This window comes from Euwallacea similis, chromosome 31 (genome assembly GCF_039881205.1).
Source record: "Euwallacea similis isolate ESF13 chromosome 31, ESF131.1, whole genome shotgun sequence".
In the NCBI taxonomy this organism is placed as follows: Eukaryota; Metazoa; Arthropoda; class Insecta; order Coleoptera; family Curculionidae; genus Euwallacea; species Euwallacea similis.
The window spans coordinates 1491712-1513075 of NC_089639.1; the positions used below are offsets into that span (position 1 = coordinate 1491712).

Genomic DNA, 21364 nt, shown 5'->3' on the forward strand with positions numbered 1-21364 from the left:
TGTTCGTGTCGTTCGGATCTGAGGATTCAGGGGATCTCGTGACCCCCATGGGGAAACTGCAAAAATCGCTTGGCTACAAACAAAGTCGGACCCTCCAGGGATATAAATGCCTCTGGCAAACAAATCGCTTTAAGCAAAACTAACCATTTCCAAAGTGAAATACTTTTCCCATTTAAATTCAACTAAAGTTTTCCGGGAGGCAGATCCTGCCAATTAGTTCTTTGCTTAATCTCCACAAAATGTTACCTCAAGCATAACACAAACGTTTTTATAAATTCTGAAAGGCTAATTTATCAGTGTAATTCTTTCTAATTTTGATCCATTAAAAATGTTGGATTTCCTGAAGTACCTCCTGGGAAGGAAGAAATACTAATAAGGAGGAAAAATTCAATCGTTGGGAAAGATTCCTATAAATAACCCGACGAAGGGGCTTGGATAATATATTAATTTTTCTTGCCGCACAAGCAAGTTTATTCGTTGATCAGGTCTCCTGATGTCTTATTCAATTTCAATTTCCAAGCCGTAATTTTATTAATTCACAATCAAGTGACTTAATAGTAAAATGTTTAATATGTACATCACAGAATGTATATTAGAAATTTCAAATTATAAACATTGTTTTGGAAACCTATAATTGGAAGTATCAAAAGATACAAAATCAAAGCAGTCATATTCCTGTATAGTGGTGGAACGATGAAATTATTTTTACCAGAAAGAACACTTTATTCCCAAGATGCAAATTGACAAGATTAAATTTAAAAAAAAAACACATACCCACTATAGAAGGCGAAATTCTAGACAAAGAGAAGGCATGAACAAAGTGAAACGAGGAAAAACTGCGCAAGATCTCCGATTCAAAGAAAGAAGGGTGAAAAATATTTTCCTAAGAGCTGGGCAATAGTCAGTAGATAATTAAGGAGTAATTTCGAATGCATCTATTGCGAATAGAACTAGAGGATGAAAGCAAACTAAAAATTAATTTTTTATGTGTAACACGTCAAATTTCAATGGGTGTGTCAATAAATTTTCCATTGCAAAAAGGAATTTACATGCATTTATAATTCACGACCCAGTACCATATTATGCGAAAAATAGTTCTTAAGTAATAATCTTCTACTGAAAAGTTATTTCCCAGTATTTCACGTTGCTTCCGTGCACTCGAGCTACAAAAATAACGACGAAAAATTAATCCCAAATGGATTAATTGATAATCAATGTATTTAAAAGGTACAGACAGAAAGAACGAATAAAATTAAGTCCCATTTTATGATGGCTTTTATATTAGGATATAAAACCCTGAAATATTACCCGATCACAGAGATCTTGGGATCCGTTTTGTAAATCTCGCGATTATATTATTTATATTAATGTAAAAAAATGAAGAATGTGGCAACAAATAACTTCCGAATTTTACATAAAAAAGCAGTACTCCACTATCGTTTACGCAGGAATCTGCTCGTCACACAAAATAATGCCTTTCCCAACGGGTTACATAAATACGTATTGTTTGATACATGAACGAACATGAAACATAAAAGCATAAAAATTTTATGGATATATTGTGGATATTCAATAGATATACGTTATGCAGTTTATTTTCGATCGATTCTATACATAAACTCATAATGTAATTCATTTCCAACCGATAAATCAGTCTGGCCCCAAAACTACCCTTTAATATTGTCAAATCGTCGACGGGGCATTTAGTAGCACTCCCCTCGATTCGAAAATGCTAATTTGGAAATAACAAAAACAACATTCAATTAAGGGCGACAGCACCGGCCATTAGATATAATACATAAATCATTGTGTACGTTCCAGAAAAAAGTCCATTACCAATATGATTTGTAGGATTTTTTTTGTCAATTTTCTGTGTTTTCAGGCTAAATATTGTTAATTAAATGATTTCACTCATGACAGAGATTATATTTTTACACATTTTTCAAATCCCTTTTAGTGTGAAAATAATCAACTCTAGAGCCGATCGATTCCTCGCATCAAATTATGATACAGAATTAATATCAACATCGATTCGAAAACTACCCCGTTATATGTAGTAAATAGAGTATAGGCCTGCAGAGTATATAGTGTATGACATCTTCAAGAGTTTTTTTAGATAATTGGAATTTACCTACTATTCTCAAATTCGGCGCTCACACCTTGCTTAGCCATTCCTGCCTCACTACTCTTAACAACAAATAAAACACTTTCCATGTGAATTTGAAATGAACTATTATTTACTATTATTTATAATGTTATTTCTTACGCTTTTCTCAGTCTATGTGATTTCTGAAGTGTTTGATTTCTGACCGTCACTTTTTAACCTATTGGAAAGTTAGCTTGATCCCCTCGGGTAGATATCACTTTCCAAGTTGAATGTTAAACAATGCCTCGAAAATGCAACAAATTCTCATCCCTTGTATAGCTTTACGCATCTCCTGGACTGTACCCACAAAAAGTTCTATACCAGACTCAATCTCCGACAGTGTGGTTGGTATCTTTGAGTGTTGTTTTTTACATTGTTGTGCCAGCACCACCGTTCTAAAAGTCAGAGTCATTGTTTGGATCTTATCAAAACCTACATCGCTTCCCTATTGTAAGATGTTGCCGACGGCAAAACTTTGCTCTGCTGCAGTGGCGGCTGCTCTATAAAGTCGAGAGGCCAGCCAATAATCCCTCGAAAATATTTCAAAAATTAAATATACAAACGCTGTGTGTTTTAATTCATAAATAAAATAAAAAGCAAGCAAATATGTTCATATTTTTTAATTCGCGATACTTCTCTTATAAACCCTATTTAACGACGCCATTAAGCACGTAACATGTTAACTGGCCGGCAGCAATGACCTCACGTCTTTTAAAAGAACATTACGAGTTATCGGACGAAGGCAAATGTTTTTCATAACCAGAATCCCGGTCAAGAGCCTTCTCGTCGCGTGGTCTGCGATTAAACGCACTTAAATTTTTTATAGTAGAATTTTTTAATTTCATATTTACTTTTAGTTTGGTTATAAAAGTATGATGTATTTAAAATGTATTGTTTTATAACAAAATGTGCATAATATGTGCTTCATTTGCTCTATTTGCCTGAAAAACATCCCAGTCGCAATCACCACGAGCAGGCTTTGCAAGACATGACTCGGAGCAGACTTCCAAACTGCAATACCTGAGAATATCCGAAATGCCCTCACATGTTTCCTCAAATTATTATAACAATAATATCTGACAAGAATATACTTGACAGATATTTTAATAATAATTTATACAAGATGTAACATTTAACATGGAATATCAAAATATCACGAATACTACGCATTCTATAAAGAAATGTTTAATGTCGAACTTTAATAACTCTACGGGGGAAATGTATTGGTGCTAAAGTTGATTTCCTTCTTCCTTCTGTGTGGGACGGGTGGGAGTTAACTTTTTAATTTCAAATGGCAACCGCCATTTTTTTACAGATTCAGATAATACGGCTAAAAATAAGAAAAATAAGTCTGAATTATTTTTTCGCTTCGTGCTAGAAAACACTGTAATTAACGAAATTCAATTTCTTTTTCATTTATGATTTACCGAAAGGTTTGATGATATTTGCTTTAGAATGAATGAAAACACGAATTTTTGTATAGATTTTATTTAAAGAAAATGTTAAAAAAGGTGTCCCAGAACTTATTTATCGGCGTTTTAAAGAAACCTTCACATCTACGAAGTGTATTTTCTAGAATATTCGCACAAGCGTTTGTAATTCGCAGGATTATATCCTCAAGTGTCATGGGTATTTATTTATTAACCTGATCTTTCACATATCTCCACAAAAAGAAACCCGGTAAAGTAAGATCTGGAGACTTAGCAGGCCAATTTCCCGAATCAGATCTACCGATCCATCGACCGTTAAAATTACTATTAAGAACTTCCCGTGCCACCGCAGAATAGTGAGCCGGACACCCTTCATGTTGAAACCACATGTTCTGAAGCATTTCTAAGTTTAAGCCTTGGAGTAACATGGCCTGTTCATTTTCCAAGATATACCGGAACATTTTATCATTCAAGGTGCCTTCCATTAGGTGGAGACCCATAAGTTTACTGCCAATGATTCAACATCATACGTTGACAATCCTAGGACGCTGGTGCTTAATTTGTCGAAGCTATTTTATGCCTATTAAGTGTACCATGATTTGTAAATGGTAACTCGTCAGAGAATAAGACACAACGGAAAATTTGGGATTTCGTTCTATCTATCCAGATGCCCATTCACAAAAGTCTAAACGATTTTGAAAATCTTCTTCATGGAGCTCTTGATGTAAAAAGATATGATAGGCATTAAACTTATTCATGCTCAGCATTCTTCACACACTCATATGAGAAATTTCTGATAATCCTGGTATTTCTCTTGTGCTCTGTTGAGAATTAAGAGCTGCAGCATTTAGGACTGCAATTTGATTGTTTTCTCCATACACAGTAGCTGGCCGACTTCTTTTCTTCTGATTTACAGTCGCTTCATTAATAAATTTTTTAATCACACGATAGAAATAAGTCTAGGATCTTGGTCTTCCATTAAAATGCTGAGCGTAAAGATCAACAGTATTATCTAAGTGCCAACCAGCTTCTCTAAACACCAAAACCATTTCGACTTTTTCTTCTATGGTTCTTCTATGGTTTTCCATCGTGAAACAATATTAATAAGAGAACATTTAACAGTAGATATTTCATTTGTTTATGTTATTGTTTATTTATCACATGTTATTACCATAGATTTTTTTTTAAAGTAGAGATTGTCATTTAAGATATGAATTGAATTTCATTAATTAGTGTTTTCTAGCATGAATCGAAAATTTTTTTTTTAATGATTGTAAATTTTTAGTCATATTATCCGAATCTGTAAAAAAATGGAGGTTGCTATTTGAAATTAAAAAGTTTACCTCCACCCTGTACACTCGGAGGGTGGAGGGAATCAACTTTACCACCAATACGCTTCCCCCTTAGAGTAATTAAAGTTTGATACTAAATATTTCTTTACAAGATGCCTAGTATTCGAGATGTTTCGATATTTCAGGTTAAATGTTACACACTGTATATTATGTTATTGTACAGGATCATAACTTGGATTTGAATTATACCATGATAATACGAGTTCCTTTCTGTGTTTGGTGAATTTTTGGAGTACTTTTTAATAGTGGTGTCTGTTTTCTTTTATTACAACAACTTATAGCTGCCATTAACTTCACTGCTAAGCGAATTTTTAGACTTCTTTAACTCTCTAGACCGAAAAGAAACACGTTCCACTAGGATATGTAATCTACTATTAATGTTACCCGTACCTATTTCAATAGCCATTTTTCTTACTTCTAGATTTAAAGTTTTGAATAAAAAGGGTCTGGAATATGTTTCTTTCAAAATTAAAGCGGTAAAGAGTCGGTCGTAAAAATATTATTGCATATGGCATATGGTTGCACTTTGGCTTTCAAGTTATACTTGAAATTCTATGAATACTTCATATACCTATTCTATTACCATTTTCAGTTGACTCATTTCGAAATATCACTATTTCAAAATATTATAATTTATGCACTTTAAAAGCCGAAATTAAGTTTCTGACATATTTTTCAAATAAATATTTATCAACATTTTTGTATATGTATATAGATATAGGCAAAGAAAAATCAAAAGATCTTTTTTGTTGTAAAATGTTAGGAGTTAAAAAATAATAAAAATGTTAAAACCTCCATTAACGTTCTACATTTTATGACAAAAACGTCGACTGATGATAAAAATTGAGTATATTAAAAATGCGGTTCTTTACCAACGTCTAATAAATGTAAAATTTTAATTACCTAGCACTGATTGTGTCAAATTTATTTCAAATAATATATATTTTTTAATTTTCAACACTATGTATTTTTGAATTTTGGCGTTCCCGGCTATATGTTCATAGGATCTTTTTTTCTTTAAATACAAGAGAAAATTGTATTTTCAAATTACAAATCGTACTTAGGAAAGACCCTATATACAGGGTGTCCCATAATAAATTTTATAGCAAACATCTCAGAACCCTGTAGTAATTTAAAAAGTTTTAATATAAACATGTAGTAGAGTTGTGTTGGGAATAAAAATTGAAGTAATAATAAAATATACAAGGTGGTTCATAAAGCTATGACAATGAAACTTGCATTTTTTAAATGGTTCACCCGTTATATTTTTGCATATTTGAGTTCCTAGTCGAAATCTAGGCACATTTGATATAGTATATGTTATACTTAAAATCAAGAGATTGTGAAATTATTAATGATTTTAAAAAAACTTTTGAAGACCTTTTCATCATCTATTGGATAAGATTAAATATTTTATTGGTATAGAAAGTTTAATGGTGATATTATCTCTATGTTAACGAACAAATTGTAATAAAGAATTTACATTTAAAAACTTTAATTTGATTCAAATTAGTTTTATTTTATTAGTTCTGTTGGTTTTGATATATTTTGTGAAATCATACTAAAATGCAGTGTCGATCTACTCTTAACGAATATAGAAATATATTCGCTCGCGGAAATATACAGGGTGTTTACAAAATGTTAGGCAAAAATTTAGAGGACTATTTTCTGAATAATTTTTAAAATGTTCTGTCCTTTGACGATTTTAGGAGAAATGCTTTGTTCCCTAAATACAAGACCATAAATGTTTATTGACATTTTTTTTTCTTTTTTATTAAAATGGTTAAAATAAGCGTAGCAAGATAGTGTGAATCTTGAAAACAACACTAATAAATCGTAAATTTTCGGAACAATCGCTTTCTGAATTCCTTGAAGATGTATCATTGGCAACCAAAAATGCAATGTAGTTTATGCACGATAGAGCACCAGCGGATTTTAATAAGATTGATCGCGAATTATTAATCGAAACTTATGGAGATCGTTGGATTGGTTGTGGTAGACCTCACTTATGGCCAGCTAGATCCCCAGACTCGAACCCTCTGAACTATTCCCTATGGGATCATTTAAAATCATTAGTTAACACTAATCCAGTGGGAATCCTGGGAGATTTGAGAAATCGCATAATTGATGGGTGCAATTCAATAAAAAAGAGTCTTGGTATTTTTAAAAGAGTTCATCTGTCAATGAGGAGATGATTAGAAGCATGCATCCAAGCTGGAGGCAATCATTTTGAACAATTATTATAGCTTTTGATAAATTTCATGAAAAACATTTTATCACTTTGTATCTAGGAAACAAGCATTTTTCGAACAATCATCGAAGGACAAAAAAATCTTAAAATTACTTAGAGATAGTCCCCTAAATTTTTGCCTAACATTTTGGAAACACCCTGCATAATATAACGCTCATGTATGGAGAATGCTGTGAGAATAGTCGTGAGGCAGCCCAGTTGTACCAAGAGCGTTTTCCACATTGTTACATGCAAATAATAACCAACGGACATGCGAAAACTTCCCAGTCATAATCTGGACGTTTAGGCATTCCACGACTGTGTTCAGGAATGTTCGAGTACCTTAGATCTCGAAGCCTGGAATTATACATATATGCGGGAACCAATGCATGGTCATTGTTGAGTGAGCAGTTATCTTGTACATATTTGTAAATACTTTTCTTAAGAAGAAACAGTGTTTTCTATGGTCTTCCTTTATTGCAACTCCCCTTATCCGGATACAACACTCATCGAATTTCGTCTTCACATATGAATTTGCCTAAAAGTTGGAAGAGAAAATTCATTCTGAGACTTTTCCAAATTCAGCAAATAAACGATATCCATTTATTATTAGAAATAATGAAAACAAAATAAATGTCTTGGCTTATACTTATTCACATGCTTCAACTCTCAACATAGCCAACGAACTAGGAATTAGCAAGAGCTTTTTTATATTATCGTTTTTAAAGAAATTACCCGAAATTCGTGGATTGATTTCCCTTGAGGAACGTGTTTTGACGTACACTTGACATCTGAACGAGCAACTCCCTAAGAGGAGGCGTTATAGCCCCTCAAATTTGAATAGACGAGAAGGGTCGTGTGGTACCTAGTTTTAAAAATTTTGAAACCCTATTTACAAGAAACTACATCAAAAATAATTTTGACGAGTTTTTTTTGAAAAAAATTTAATTTTATTTGTTATTTTTAAATTAACTTGTAAGAAAAAATTAGATTTTGTTTCTTACAAATTCTCTACTTATCCCTTCTGAATGTTATCTATTTTAATAAAAAAATTACTGCGTTTTTTTGGCCTACGTTGCTTTAATGGACAGAACACAATTCATTCGAGGATTGTTATAAGCATCTAGACTTAGCACATCATCTGGCGCTAGAATTCTTCATAAATATAAATTTTATACTTGCAAAATAAATCTTATGCATAAATTAAATTAAAAGAATTTTTAAAGATCTAGAATTTTGTGAAATCATATTATACCGCCTAAATAACAATTGACATTTGCTCTACAGCATTTGCTTTTCGGATGAATTTTTATTTTTCTCGAATAGGCACATGAATCGGTACAACAATCGATATTGGAGAGAACTTAACCCTCATTTAATGCAAGAAGAGTACACGACATCCTGAAAAATTCTATGTTTGGGCTAGGATATTAGGACATCATATCGTTGGTCTATTTTCCACGCGGAAAACTTAAACGGCGCCATTTATCTCTATATGTTGCAAAATTTAGTATCTCCACAAATTATTAAAATAATGGAAAGATATGACAATTTAGTCGGAAATTACTTATTTCTTCAACAGGAGGGAGTCTCGTCGGATTGTGGAGCGCCTGTTTGAAATTTTCAAAATGACAATTTTGAAAACCTATCGAATGGCCAACCAGATCGCCAGATTTGACGTCTTTGGTTTTTTTATGGGGTCACCTTAAATCTAAAGTATACAAAACAAAGCCTACTTCTTTAGATGACTTATGACAATGAACAACTTAGGAGTGCTGTCAATTATCGACAGACGTTTTGCAAAAGGTACATCGAATGACTAAATCGCGTTTATATTTTTGTATGGAAGCAAATGGATGTCAATTGGAGCATTTCATTTATATAAAATGTGTTTTTTACAGTTGAATTTAACAATAACAAATTAAATTTAAATTTTTACAAAACTGACTTGCCATAATTACTTTCGCCGTAGTTTGTTGTAAAGAGGGTTCCAAAACTTTTAAAAGTCGGTGTCCCACAACCCTTCATCCCCATTCAAATTTAAGAGGTTATAACACCTCCTCTTAGAGTTTGTTCGTTCAGGTGTCAGGTTATACACTACATACATACTATTATATACTACATACAACATACTATTTTATTTTGCAACCCTCCTTAAATCCGTTCCTTTTACTTTTAGAAGAAAATGAAAAATACAAAAGTTGTAGAAGTTCAAGTAAAGGATTAAAGTAATTTATTTGGGTAGCTACAGGGTGTGCTATAAAAACGTGGCAGACCAAACTTTTATTTTTTAAACGGGATACTCTGTATATTATTTAAGTTTTTTCGGGCTTTTTGAGATGATTTCAATGGTATGTAATTTCAATGAATTCAGTTGAGTATTTACGTCAATAAATGCATTTTTGTGTAAACTCCTATTTTGTAATATTAAGTGTAAGAATTACGTATACTTTATTATTTTAATTAGAAACATTATATGGTTATCATTAACACAAATAAATAATTATTTAATTTAAATATCAAAGGTACTTGGTCAAAATGACCCTCTTTCATTTCTAAACATCTTCTATAGTTTTGTTTAACTTTTGGGGTTTATTTAGGATCCAATGAGGATTATTATTTATATTTTATTTTATTACATTTACAATTTCTCGTATTATTTTATTCTATAATTCCTCTAAGTTATTTGATTTGTGTAGATAAATTTTATTTTTTAACGTAACCCAAAGAAAATTATCTAAAGGTGTGAAATCCAAGGTGTTAAGTGGCCATGAAATCGTTCCGCCCCTCCCGTTCCATTGATGGTATTTATGATCTAAATATTTTATTACCTTTCGGACACTGTGTCCAGGAGCTCCATCTTACTGCCAATTTATACGCCGCACTTTGCTCAATGGTAATTTATTTAACAACACATCAATTTTTTCCGTTAGTAAACTCAAATATGTTGCCCCCATAAGGCTGCCATTTATAAAAATAGGCTAATTTCTTATTATACCGCACCATAGATGTAAACTTCGCCTTCCGGATGACTTTATTTCCCAAATTTTATATGGATTTTCACAAGCCTAGAAATGCAAATTTCTTCCATTTGGCATCCCGGCGATGCTGAACGTTGATTCATCCGTCCAGAGAATGTTTTCAAATAAATCTTGGTTGTCATCCAAAAGTTCTAACATGTTCCTTCAATATTCAACTCTTCGTACCTTATCTCTGTCGGTTAGAGGTTGAACTTTCTTGTATTTAAATGGATGATATTTATATCTATATAGAGTATCTTGAATTTTGGCATAACTTATTTGTAAGTTTAGGGCACCATCTCTTATCGATTTATTTGGACGTTCTAAATACATATTAAAAAATATGTCCAAATGTAATATAAATCAGTAGGTACCGGATATGACTGCAGCACAAACTTGTACAAAACGATAAAATATTTAAATCTTCTTTATTAACATGTTTAGTTCCTTTTTTCTCTGCAAAGATTTCGACTTTTCAAATAATCGATATATATTTTTAAATGTGTTGAGTGAGGATGCATGTCTTTCAGGATATAAATTATAATATTTTTGGAAAACTCTATACCTATTTTTGTTATTTATATATAACATGACACTATATCAAATCATTGTTGTTCAGAGAATCCCATAATTTATTAAATTTTTAAATTTAACATTATTATGCAAATAACTGTCATTTGTGAGATTGATGGTCAACTATAACTATGTACACAAAAATGTATTATTTGACATAAATACTAAACCAAATCCATTCAAATTATATACCGCTGAAATCAGTTCTAAAAGACCGAAAAAACTATGAAATAATATACAGGATGTCCCATTAAAAAAACGAAAGTTTGGTCTGTCGCCTCCTCCGCCGGTCTGTTTTTATCGATTATCCTGTAGCTACCTAAATGGATTACTTTAATCCTTTAGATGAATCCCTACAACTTTTATATTTTGCATTTTCTTCTAAAATTAAAAGAAAAGGATGTAAAGGGGGATACAAAATAAAACGGATCATCCTATACGTAAAAACATGTCCCCAAGAAAAATCAATCGACATGTTTTGGGAAATTTCTCCAAACACAACAGTATAAGAAATATCCGGGGTGGCTCCTTTTCATTTCATTAAATTCACACATTTCATTTTATATAATATAAAATATATAATTTGGTAGGTTATGTAATTAATAATTTGATTTTAAAAATTAGGAAAGACACGAAAATCATTTCAACTTAATTTGCAAATAATACAAGGTGGTCTAACAGTTTAGCAGATGGCAATGGTTTACCAATTTTAGCGAAAATATTTTCAACCAATATGATTATACAGGTAAATGAAAAACGATAAACCACCTCAAAACATTTTTTGGATATTGTGCGGTTTGTGCTGATTCGATAAATGTATAACTTTCTTCATGTATTTCACTTTCTCGAACACTAGTTTGAATTGCATTAGACTAATTACAATTTAGAAATTGGAAAAATGGTTAAAAAAACAATTTGTTTTTCGAAATTCCTAAGAGCATGGTAGACCACGCTGAATTTGTGCAACATTTATTATTCCTTAAGTATTGTTATAAATTCGGTTATAAAATTATACGAATAATACGTTAAAAAAATAAAGGTTATCCTAGAATGATATGCTAGGATATATTCGCAACTCTTCCTTTTTAATATAGAAGTACGTAACAAAAAGATAATATATGATTTTATAAAATAATGTTTAAAAAATTGGAATATTTTTTACTATTTTACTCCATATCCGAATTTATTAGTAATAAACAGACAAACGATATGCATTTGAACCCTTTTGTTTGTTAGGTAAAATTAAGAATTTAGTAACATTGTAGTGTTTTTACATAAATATAGCGATAAAGTTTGGTACATCGGGTGGAGACTAACTTGAACATTACGTTATTGCACACCGTCCAGTGTGGCCTTTAAGTTGTTACATTCAGGCGATGATATTTATGAGAAATAAAACATGAACAAGCATAATTTTATCTAAATATAACGTTTATTTTATCCGCAGAGAATACAATAAATGAAGTTCGACTGGAAAACTAACAGAACATCAAGAAACTGTAACAGTTCCAAGTGGTAAACGTTTCAGTAATTTATGCACAAAAGTACCTTTCGCAAAACTCCTCAAATGGTCAAATGTAAGCGTTAACTTAGCGAAGAAGGACTTATAAGATGTTGTAGAGGGTGCTTATAACCGTAAATCATTAAAATCTGATATGTAGGAAAAAGAGTCGTTTACCACTTTATTTTTGAATACGATAACAAACGTATTAGTAAAAGTTTAATTATTATTCACAATGTTACATTAAAGTATAGTATTTTACACCCCTACATGGTACCAATATAAACTGTCCCTTTTAAATCTAAAAATTAAAATTTAAAAATCATTGCACCGGAGGAGTCGGACTGTTGAACTTAATGTGATCTTGTTATACAACGTTAAATGCCTTGTTATTTGCTTTAAGTACGATAACAAGTTAGCGTGTAAAATTGTGAATTTTTCTTACAATAACTCGTAGTCTACTAATTTAAACGGGCCAGTTCACATATTTAATAATAGGTACTTAGACGTTACAAAAACTTGTATTAGTAGCAGTAGTGGGCAGCCCACTATTCTATACTTACACTCTTACACATAAGGTAAAAAGTTATTCACATTTCAAGTTTATTTCTTATTTCAATATTTGTCCAACGACTCGATTATCGTTATAGTAGTTGAAATGCATGGTTTCTCGACGGCAAGTCTGCAAAATGCGGTCCGAAAATTTGCAATTTTAATTTTGAGACACTCAGTTTGGAAAGTCGAGTTTTATCAAGAAGACTAACATTTATATTTGGCTAATTAATTAACTAAATTTAATATACAAATAAAAATAAATTAAACTTTTCTCATTGAGGAAAGTCAGCAAGATAATCGGGAAAATATACATAGTGTCGAATGTTTTGCATTAATCATTTGCCGTGACACACTTTAAGGTAGTCAAATAACCGTTCACGCATGAATGTTAAAATTGGTACGTCTTTGGTTGCATTGGTGAAATTCGAGAGTTTCGTTTGATTCACTCTCACTGGTACCAGGAAGAACAAGAAGTAGGACCTGTTTTTTTTATGATTGGAGGTTGATGACGAAATTTATCAGAGAACTGCGTCAACGAAGTTTTTTATGCAGAAATTATTTCATCTAGAGTAGGGAGCGTTGTATTTCAGGCAAATGTCGTAAGGGTGGATGAGCCACCATAAACCAACTTCGTTAATATGGTCTGTACAAGATGATTGGTTACATTTCGCCACATTATTATGCTATCAGTTGTTAACTCTAACATAAAAAAATGTTAAATACAAAAATTGACCTGATTTCATTGTTCGTTTTGTGCGTGGGAACATTATCGCTTGTTTAGCACTAGCAATTAATATACTCGTATAACAACTGATTCGTATCTGTGAAGTTTCTATATGCATTATTGGGCTCTTGAAATGATGTGATATTTATTTAATATTTGACCCTTTCATTCGTTTATATTTAATTTCATATTGAATAAATGTATTGAAAGTGAAGCTAGGAAAACGATAAGTTTAGGTTTGTGGCCGCAAAAGTTTTAAAAAAAGTATACGATCTTTACGGGAAAACGCATGCCCCACTTTACTATTTTATTAGAAGACTTAGAAAAACGTATATAAAAAATATACAGAATTTTCGTGAGAATTTTGTGTGGTAAAGGTAACGTGATAAAGGATCGTCTTTTACAGATACGACTAAAACTTCAGAAGCAAAGCGACCTACTTACCTCTGTCACAACCGTGACCACATTGCTAAATTTTATCAAGAAATAAAACACAATGAAATAATCAGTATTATAATTTTTGGTCGTAAATTAACTATATATTTGAAAACCAGCCTGTATGGAGGTGTTGGGTAGGTAATAAAAATTGAAATTCACCTATTTTAGGCAACTGAACACCATAAAATTTCCTTGGGAGGTTTTATATGCACCCATGAAATTAATATTCTTTGACATTCTTACTTCGAAGAGAGTTGTTATTGGTGCTGTTTCTTTTTACTGGAGTTAAACGCATTTAGTCACTTATTGAACATAACAATAATTTCCCTTGTTATTATGTCCAAAATATTGTATGCTATTATATGTTTGTCTGACATACTACATTTTTTAATTATTTATTACCAAACTTCGAAGTTTTGCTTTATAATTGTCATCTGTCCTGAATTAGGTTGTAGGTACCTATGTTGAAAATTTATTTAACACAAAATCTAGAAAGATGAAAGATTTTGATAGTTACTACAATTGATAAAAATATTTCTTTCTAATTTAATATTTATTTGAATCTTTTTTTCTAAATCACGCGTGTACTTTTCTCATCCAGCGACAACATATCACTTTGCATTCCTAATATATAAATAGCTCTTAATAGGAATTTTTCACTTAAAAATATATTTTTTGACCATTATAAATGAAAAGTTCATTAATTGTTCTGGGTTTATTTTTTAATTTCTTCATTAAATTATTTATTTTATTTCATCGAAAATATATGAAAATTTTTAAAAGTAATAAGAAGATCATATATTTCTATAATTTCTAATTCTCCTTTTGTATGCAGCAGACTTCCAAAGAAATAGGTAAATTGAACCACATTTTTCTTTTGCTCTATGATTATGATGGCACCAAGCCTTCTCCTTTAAAAATCTTTTTCTCATTTTTAGACAAAATGAAGAGAAGTTTTAAAAATGCAGTTCGTTTTTTTTAATTAGGTAACCTTCCGCACGAATATATTAACAAATGATTTTTCATCTGACACCTGACGAATGTCAATTCAAATGTCAAATTAGCGTTAAGAAACACTCAAATAAGTCATTGTGTTTCAAAATGAACAAACTTTGAATTTCGGTGTTCAATGTTTGATTATAAAAGCTTTATTAATGTAGACGCATAGTTTTTAGACACTCCAGATGAAAAACAGAATGGAATTGAATAATGTAAGATATTGGTGACTACTTGTGGTCTCCATTGCGAAATATGGCGATCCGATATTTTATTTCACATTATATCATGATATATAGGTATCACCAATTTAAATTAGAATGTACAGTCTGTCCCAGATAAGAATGAACAGCATAGGGATCTCAGAAACGGTAATAGATACAAAATAGTTTAAATTGGGAAAAAGTTGAGCAATTTAAAGCAAATTAATAATCGGTTTTTATACTGGCTAAATTCCGAATGATTACGAAGATATCCGGAAAAAAACGAATTTGGCGGTTTTCGTTTTTTGCAAGTAACTCTTATACGGTTATAGTTAGAGAAATGAAAGTTTTACATTATTAAAACATTTTTTTGAGAACTGTTTAGCAATATTGCCAGTTTTCTTATTAAATCCTTACTTTCGGAGAAAAATTAGTAAACTTTTGATTTTCATATGGGCGTGATATCGATTATTTATATTTTCCCAATCGTCATAAAATTTCCTTTTCAGCCATGTATTACATTTAGTATTTTTCTCAAAAACTCTATGAGTTATAGCCATTAAAGCATTTTTTGATAATTCAGCCATGATTTTGACTTATACTAAAGGTACATATTAAATAAATGAATGCTGTGAAAACGTCAAAATTATTTAAAAGTTGTAAAAACCTTAAATTTGTTTGACGTGAGCATAATTATATTTACTTACGCGTATTAGCTGAGATCGGCATAAAATTAAAAAAATAATTGTTTCAAATTATGTATTTAATAACAACAGTGCAGCTAAACTTGGATCGAATCGAAATCTCAAATTATAACAAATGTTAAAATAAACCAACATTATTTTCCAGGCATAGGTATTCTCTTTTCACCGTCGAATTTAAAACTCTGTTTAACATTTCTGAGGTAATAGTATTGAATGCCTCTCTTACTTGTAATTTTTCTTCGTTTTCAAAATTTTTGTGTGTATACTTTTTCACAGCATTTATTTATTTAATATGTACCATTACTATAAGTCAAAATCATGACGAATTTATCAAAAAATGCTTTAATAGCTATAACTCATAGAGTTTCTGAGAAAAATACTAAATGTAATACATGGCTGAAAAGGGAATTTTATGACGATTTTCAAAAAATATAAATAATCGATATCACACCCATATGAAAATCAAAAGTTTACTAATTTTTCTCCAAAGTAAAGATTTAATAAGAAAATTGGCAACATTGCTAAACAGTTCGCAAAAAAGTGATTTAATAATGTGAAACTTTCATTTCTCTAACTATAACCGTATAAGAGTTACTTGCAAAAAACGAAAACCGTCAAATTCGTTTTTTTCCGGATATCTTCGTAATCATTCGGAATTTAGCCAGTATAAAAACCGATTATTAATTTGCTTTAAATTGCCCAACTTTTTCCCAATTTAAACTATTTTGTATCTATTACCGTTTCTGAGATCCCTATGCTGTTCATTCTTATCTGGGACGGACTGTATAAATTATGTAAGTGGGGGAAAGACCGCATACGTTTTAATATGCCTCCGATAAAGTACAACAAAGTACATTGAGAGGTTAGCGATTGAAGTGGGTGGAGCCAGTCCAAATCGAGTTGCAAGATGTTTCATCGTTTTAAAATTTTTCCTGATGTAAGTTCTAATAATTTTGAATTAAATTAGTTTCGAATATTTATGTATTTATAAATTATTGTAGATTTCTTCATTATAACATGGCTTAGATATATCATTGATGAATGAGATGGTCTGAATTCGTTATTACTTGTTGATAATTTTTTGGTGGGTCCAAGATTGAGCCGTCAATATTGGCTGTAGATTTGATGTCAATTTAGAAATTGAACGAAACGATTCGTTTATCATTTAAAAATATATCGGAAAATAAATAACTTGGCCAGCACAGGTAAAGTATGTAAGGAATTTTGATTTTAACGCGCAGGATCATTGTGTTTTTGTTTTTTTCAATTTATTTACATTGCTGTTTTTTGCTGATATTTTTCAAAATTTCCATCGCCACATAGGCAAGGAAATCGATTTAATAGCGAAGTGATTCCCCGGCCGGACGACTGACTCCACTCACTTTAACCGCTAGCTTTTCGACACACTTCGTTGGTCTTTGTCGGCAACATATTAAAAATTATGCAGTCCTTTCGTCACTTGCATAATGTTTATTTTCCGATTTGAACTGCTGATATCTGTATATAGATGCTTCGCGACAAAATTAGAACGTCACCACTGAAAAAAAATGTGTTTTACTTAAAACCTAATTTGTGCATCCACCTTAGGACATCTCTTAGTATTAAATGAAGCTAATATCGTTATGCAGAGTGGTACACATGCTTGGTACCTGCCAACGCTGCCAAATTTTCTTTCTGAAATACAATGTTTTAAACAATTATTTTCTTTATTTACATCACTGCGGTAATTATGATTTTCAGAAATTCTTAAGTTAGCAATATCTACCACAATTAATACTAAAATTATCACTACATAATCTTGACGGTTCAAATAATTTCCAATAACTTTCCTAATTTCAACCGTTTTTTGTAAAACCAATATTAACGGAATCAGCCATTACTTCACCTATGGTGACTCACCTTGTGCATTACACTTACATATAGCTAGTCGAAGTTATTCCTAGCATGATGTGGCTTATCCAATCATAGAAATATAAATTAACAACGAAGGTATGATAAGATTTGACCACAGATTTCTTCGACTCAAGTTATTCTCACCAAAATAGGGTGAAGCAAAACATTTGGCATTATGAGTCTATTTTATTTATAACTGAAATAATTTAGGCCAGCTCCTTTTACAAAAATAAATCTACTTAAAAATGAAAATTTGCTGATTGTCTGGTACATGATATACCTACTATACCTACCATTAACAAAATGTGAGATATTTATATTCCGCTTGCAGAAAAAGTGTCAACTATTATGGTTGAGACAAGAGCTGACCTGTGAAACGTTGCATATTTAATATTGGTTAAAATTGATTATGCACGAAAATAGCCGTACTATAGGCGAGACAGACATTTATTCAGATTAGATTAAAGGACCAAGTAGTGTTTTCGTTTAGTAGTGCAACGGCTATCAAAATGGCAGTCAAAATACACGTCTTTCAAAAGCCTCAACATTAATCACGAAGGTTTTACACCTTCCTATATCAATTTTACACGGATGTCCTCGAAAAAGTTGTTTTCAAAACCGTCAGTTTCAACACTTTCGTCAATAACTTCCACTAAACACAACTCGTTTGGCCTGGAAGATTTACAGAGTGTGACGTCACGTTTTCGTGGAGAGTCATTACCAGTTGAAGTATTCCTTCTTGCAAGACCGAGCACTACCGCACCATTTTGTTTCAGTTAGGGCTGGGCACAACCGTCCCCCTCTCCTTGGATGTTTTGTTATCTCTCTTTTACGTTGCATTTCACCGATACCACATGATATGCTGCAGGGGCTCCATTCAGACCATTCGGATACTCTGCAATCTCTTGGAGGGCCTAAAATGAACAAACATTTGTTTCAAGATTTGATAGGACTATAAGAACACTTAGATTAACGTACGATATTTCCTGGGCGTCTTCTTGTATTTTTTATATTTTTTGAAAGGCTGTTGCTCTTTTTGGCTCATATAAGAATCAGCAATGCTGCTTAGGATGGCTTCTTTGTTCCCACGTGGAACTACTGCTGGAAATCCTGCTGGTGATGTAACGGGAATTTCATTAGGGTGTCTGAAATAGCAATAAAAAGAGGTATGGAATTACTTGGTAATGTATTTACTGCTTTTGTGCCTTGTTTCTAATTGTAAGTAGCTGCTTTGGGATCATGTAACATACATGGCAAACTGCCATAACATCAATAAGGTCATGAAACCATCGCTAAAACTGATTGTTAGCCATCTTCCGGTGGTTAACATCATGATGAAAAATAAATCTGCCTTTGTAACGACTACTAGTCAAGGAAGAATAATGGAGCTATAAGAGTAATGGTAAGTTTATGAAAACGTATTTTATAGCGTTTTCGTTAGGTAAATTCGCCAAACTAAAGTATTGTCATACTACTGTATTAATATTTAGGAGATAAGAACAAGAATACATCTTTTGCCATTATTTTTCCAAAAAGAAAACGCTGTAACATTTAATATTTGAATGCTTGAAGCATTTTTAAAAATAGGTTTAAATTAACGGGTTATTGTGCAGTTGATAACTCTCATCTGTACTTTTAAATCAAATAACTTATTTTTTCCACTATTAACTTTAAATACAGAAATATCATTTAAATTTCATATCTACTCGGCTGTGAAGTCTGTTGAAGAAAAGAACGTATGTCGATAAAAGTAAATAAAGCAATATAACCTCACTCGGCTTCTTTATCAAACATTATTTTAACATCATTTTGCCGTATATGATCAAGCTACGACCTACTTTTTACCTTCTATTTCTCTTGTGTAAAATCCCGTAGTTGGCTAGATATAAAATTTAAATGATCTCATAGTATTATTATAGGTTAAGTGGAATAATAGAAGGGGTTACTGCGAAACAATGATAAGACACAAAAATAAAATTTGAAGAAATAATTTCTTAGAGTTTTGAAAAAATATAAAAAATATACCATTTAACTGTTTGTCTTGAAATATATTAGGTGTACAACTTTGCTTCCGCCGTTTTTTTTCCGAATTTCGCGATTTTATTGTAAAAAACTAATTATACCTTTAGGATCCAAAGTATTGTCCATCGCTGGCCACTACTTTCTCCCATCTTTCGGGCAGCATACGAATCCCGTGTTGAAAAAATTGGACATCTTTTGAAGCGATCCACGATTCTATCCAATTTCTTACTTCTTCATAAGACCGGAAGTGTTGGTCAGCTAGCCCATGTGCCATGGATCGAAACAAGTGATAATCAGAAGGAGCTAGGTCAGGAGAATATGGCGGGTGGGGTAGGACTTCCCATTTCAATGTTTCCAAGTATTTCTTGACCACTTGCGCAACATGGGGTCGAGCATTATCGTGCTGCAAAATCACTTTATCATGTCTCTCGTTGTATTGCAGCCGTTTCTTTTTCAATGCTCGGCTCAAACGCATTAATTGGGTTCGATAAAGAGCACCTGTGATTGTTTCAGTTGGTTGTAACAGCTCATAATATATTACGCCGAGTTGATCCCACTAAATACAGAGCATGATTTTGGAACCATGAATAGACGGTTTGGCCGTCGACGTGGAAGCATGGCCGGGATATCCCCAAGTCTTTTTGCGTTTGGGATTATCGTAATGAACCCATTTCTCGTCCCCAGTCACAATACGATGCAGAAATCCCTTCCGTCTTTGCCTTGCAAGCAACTGTTCACAAGCGAACAGACGCCTGTCAATATCTCTTGGTTTCAACTCGTACGGCACCCAATATCCTTGCTTCTGAATCATTCCCATGTCTTTGAGGCGTTTTGAGATTGTTTGTTGAGTCACTCCCAATGATTGTGCCAATTCTTGTTGACTTTGACACGAGTCTTCGTCAAGTAATGCTTCCAAGTTCGCATCTTGGAAAACCTTCTTTCTTCCACCGCTATGTTGGTCTTCGACGTGAAAATCACCGTTCTTGAAGCGCTGAAACCACTCACGACATGTCCTTTCACTAATAGTGGCTTCCCCATAAGTATCTGAGAGCATTCGATGAGCCTCAGCAGCAGATTTCTTCATATTGAAGCAGAAAAGTAAAACCTCCCGCAAATGACGAGAATTTGGCTCGTACACTGACATTTTCAATTGCGAATAACTTTATGATGAAGACACAAATAGACTAATATTTTTATGAGGTTATGTTAACAGGTGCCCAAGGCTCCTGCATGCCCACATGGGGTTATTTATTTCGATCATTACTTACCGCTACATACATCTATTCAAAAACGGCGGAAGCAAAGTTGTACACCTAATACTTTTTTGGATTATAAACATGAATTATTCAACTAATTTAACAGTTAAATGGTATATTTTTTCAAAACTTTAAGACATTATTCTCCAAGTTTTATTTTTGTGGCTTATCATTGTTTCGTAACAACCCCTTCCATTGTAATGTAGGTTTCCTCCCTTTTTTTTGTAAAAACAATTATCTCAAAGGGTACTTCACAACACTGCTGTATGATATACTGTTTGGCACTACTAATCTTAATATTCATCTTTATTGTGCATGCTC

The 21364-nt window shown here is 32.1% G+C and overlaps 1 protein-coding gene across 1 annotated transcript in view; it reads right to left on the reverse strand.

Annotated features, from left to right (window-relative positions):
- Window positions 1-12164: 12164 nt before the first annotated feature.
- Window positions 12165-21364, reverse strand: part of mspo (M-spondin) — a 201680-nt gene continuing 192480 nt past the window's right edge. The window contains exons 6-7 of the mRNA XM_066403839.1: window positions 18744-18910; window positions 12165-18679 (exon numbers count right to left, since the gene is read on the reverse strand). Coding sequence (XP_066259936.1) covers window positions 18483-18679; window positions 18744-18910 — 364 coding nt within the window. The 3' untranslated portion in view covers window positions 12165-18482. The remainder of the gene's footprint in view (window positions 18680-18743; window positions 18911-21364) is intronic.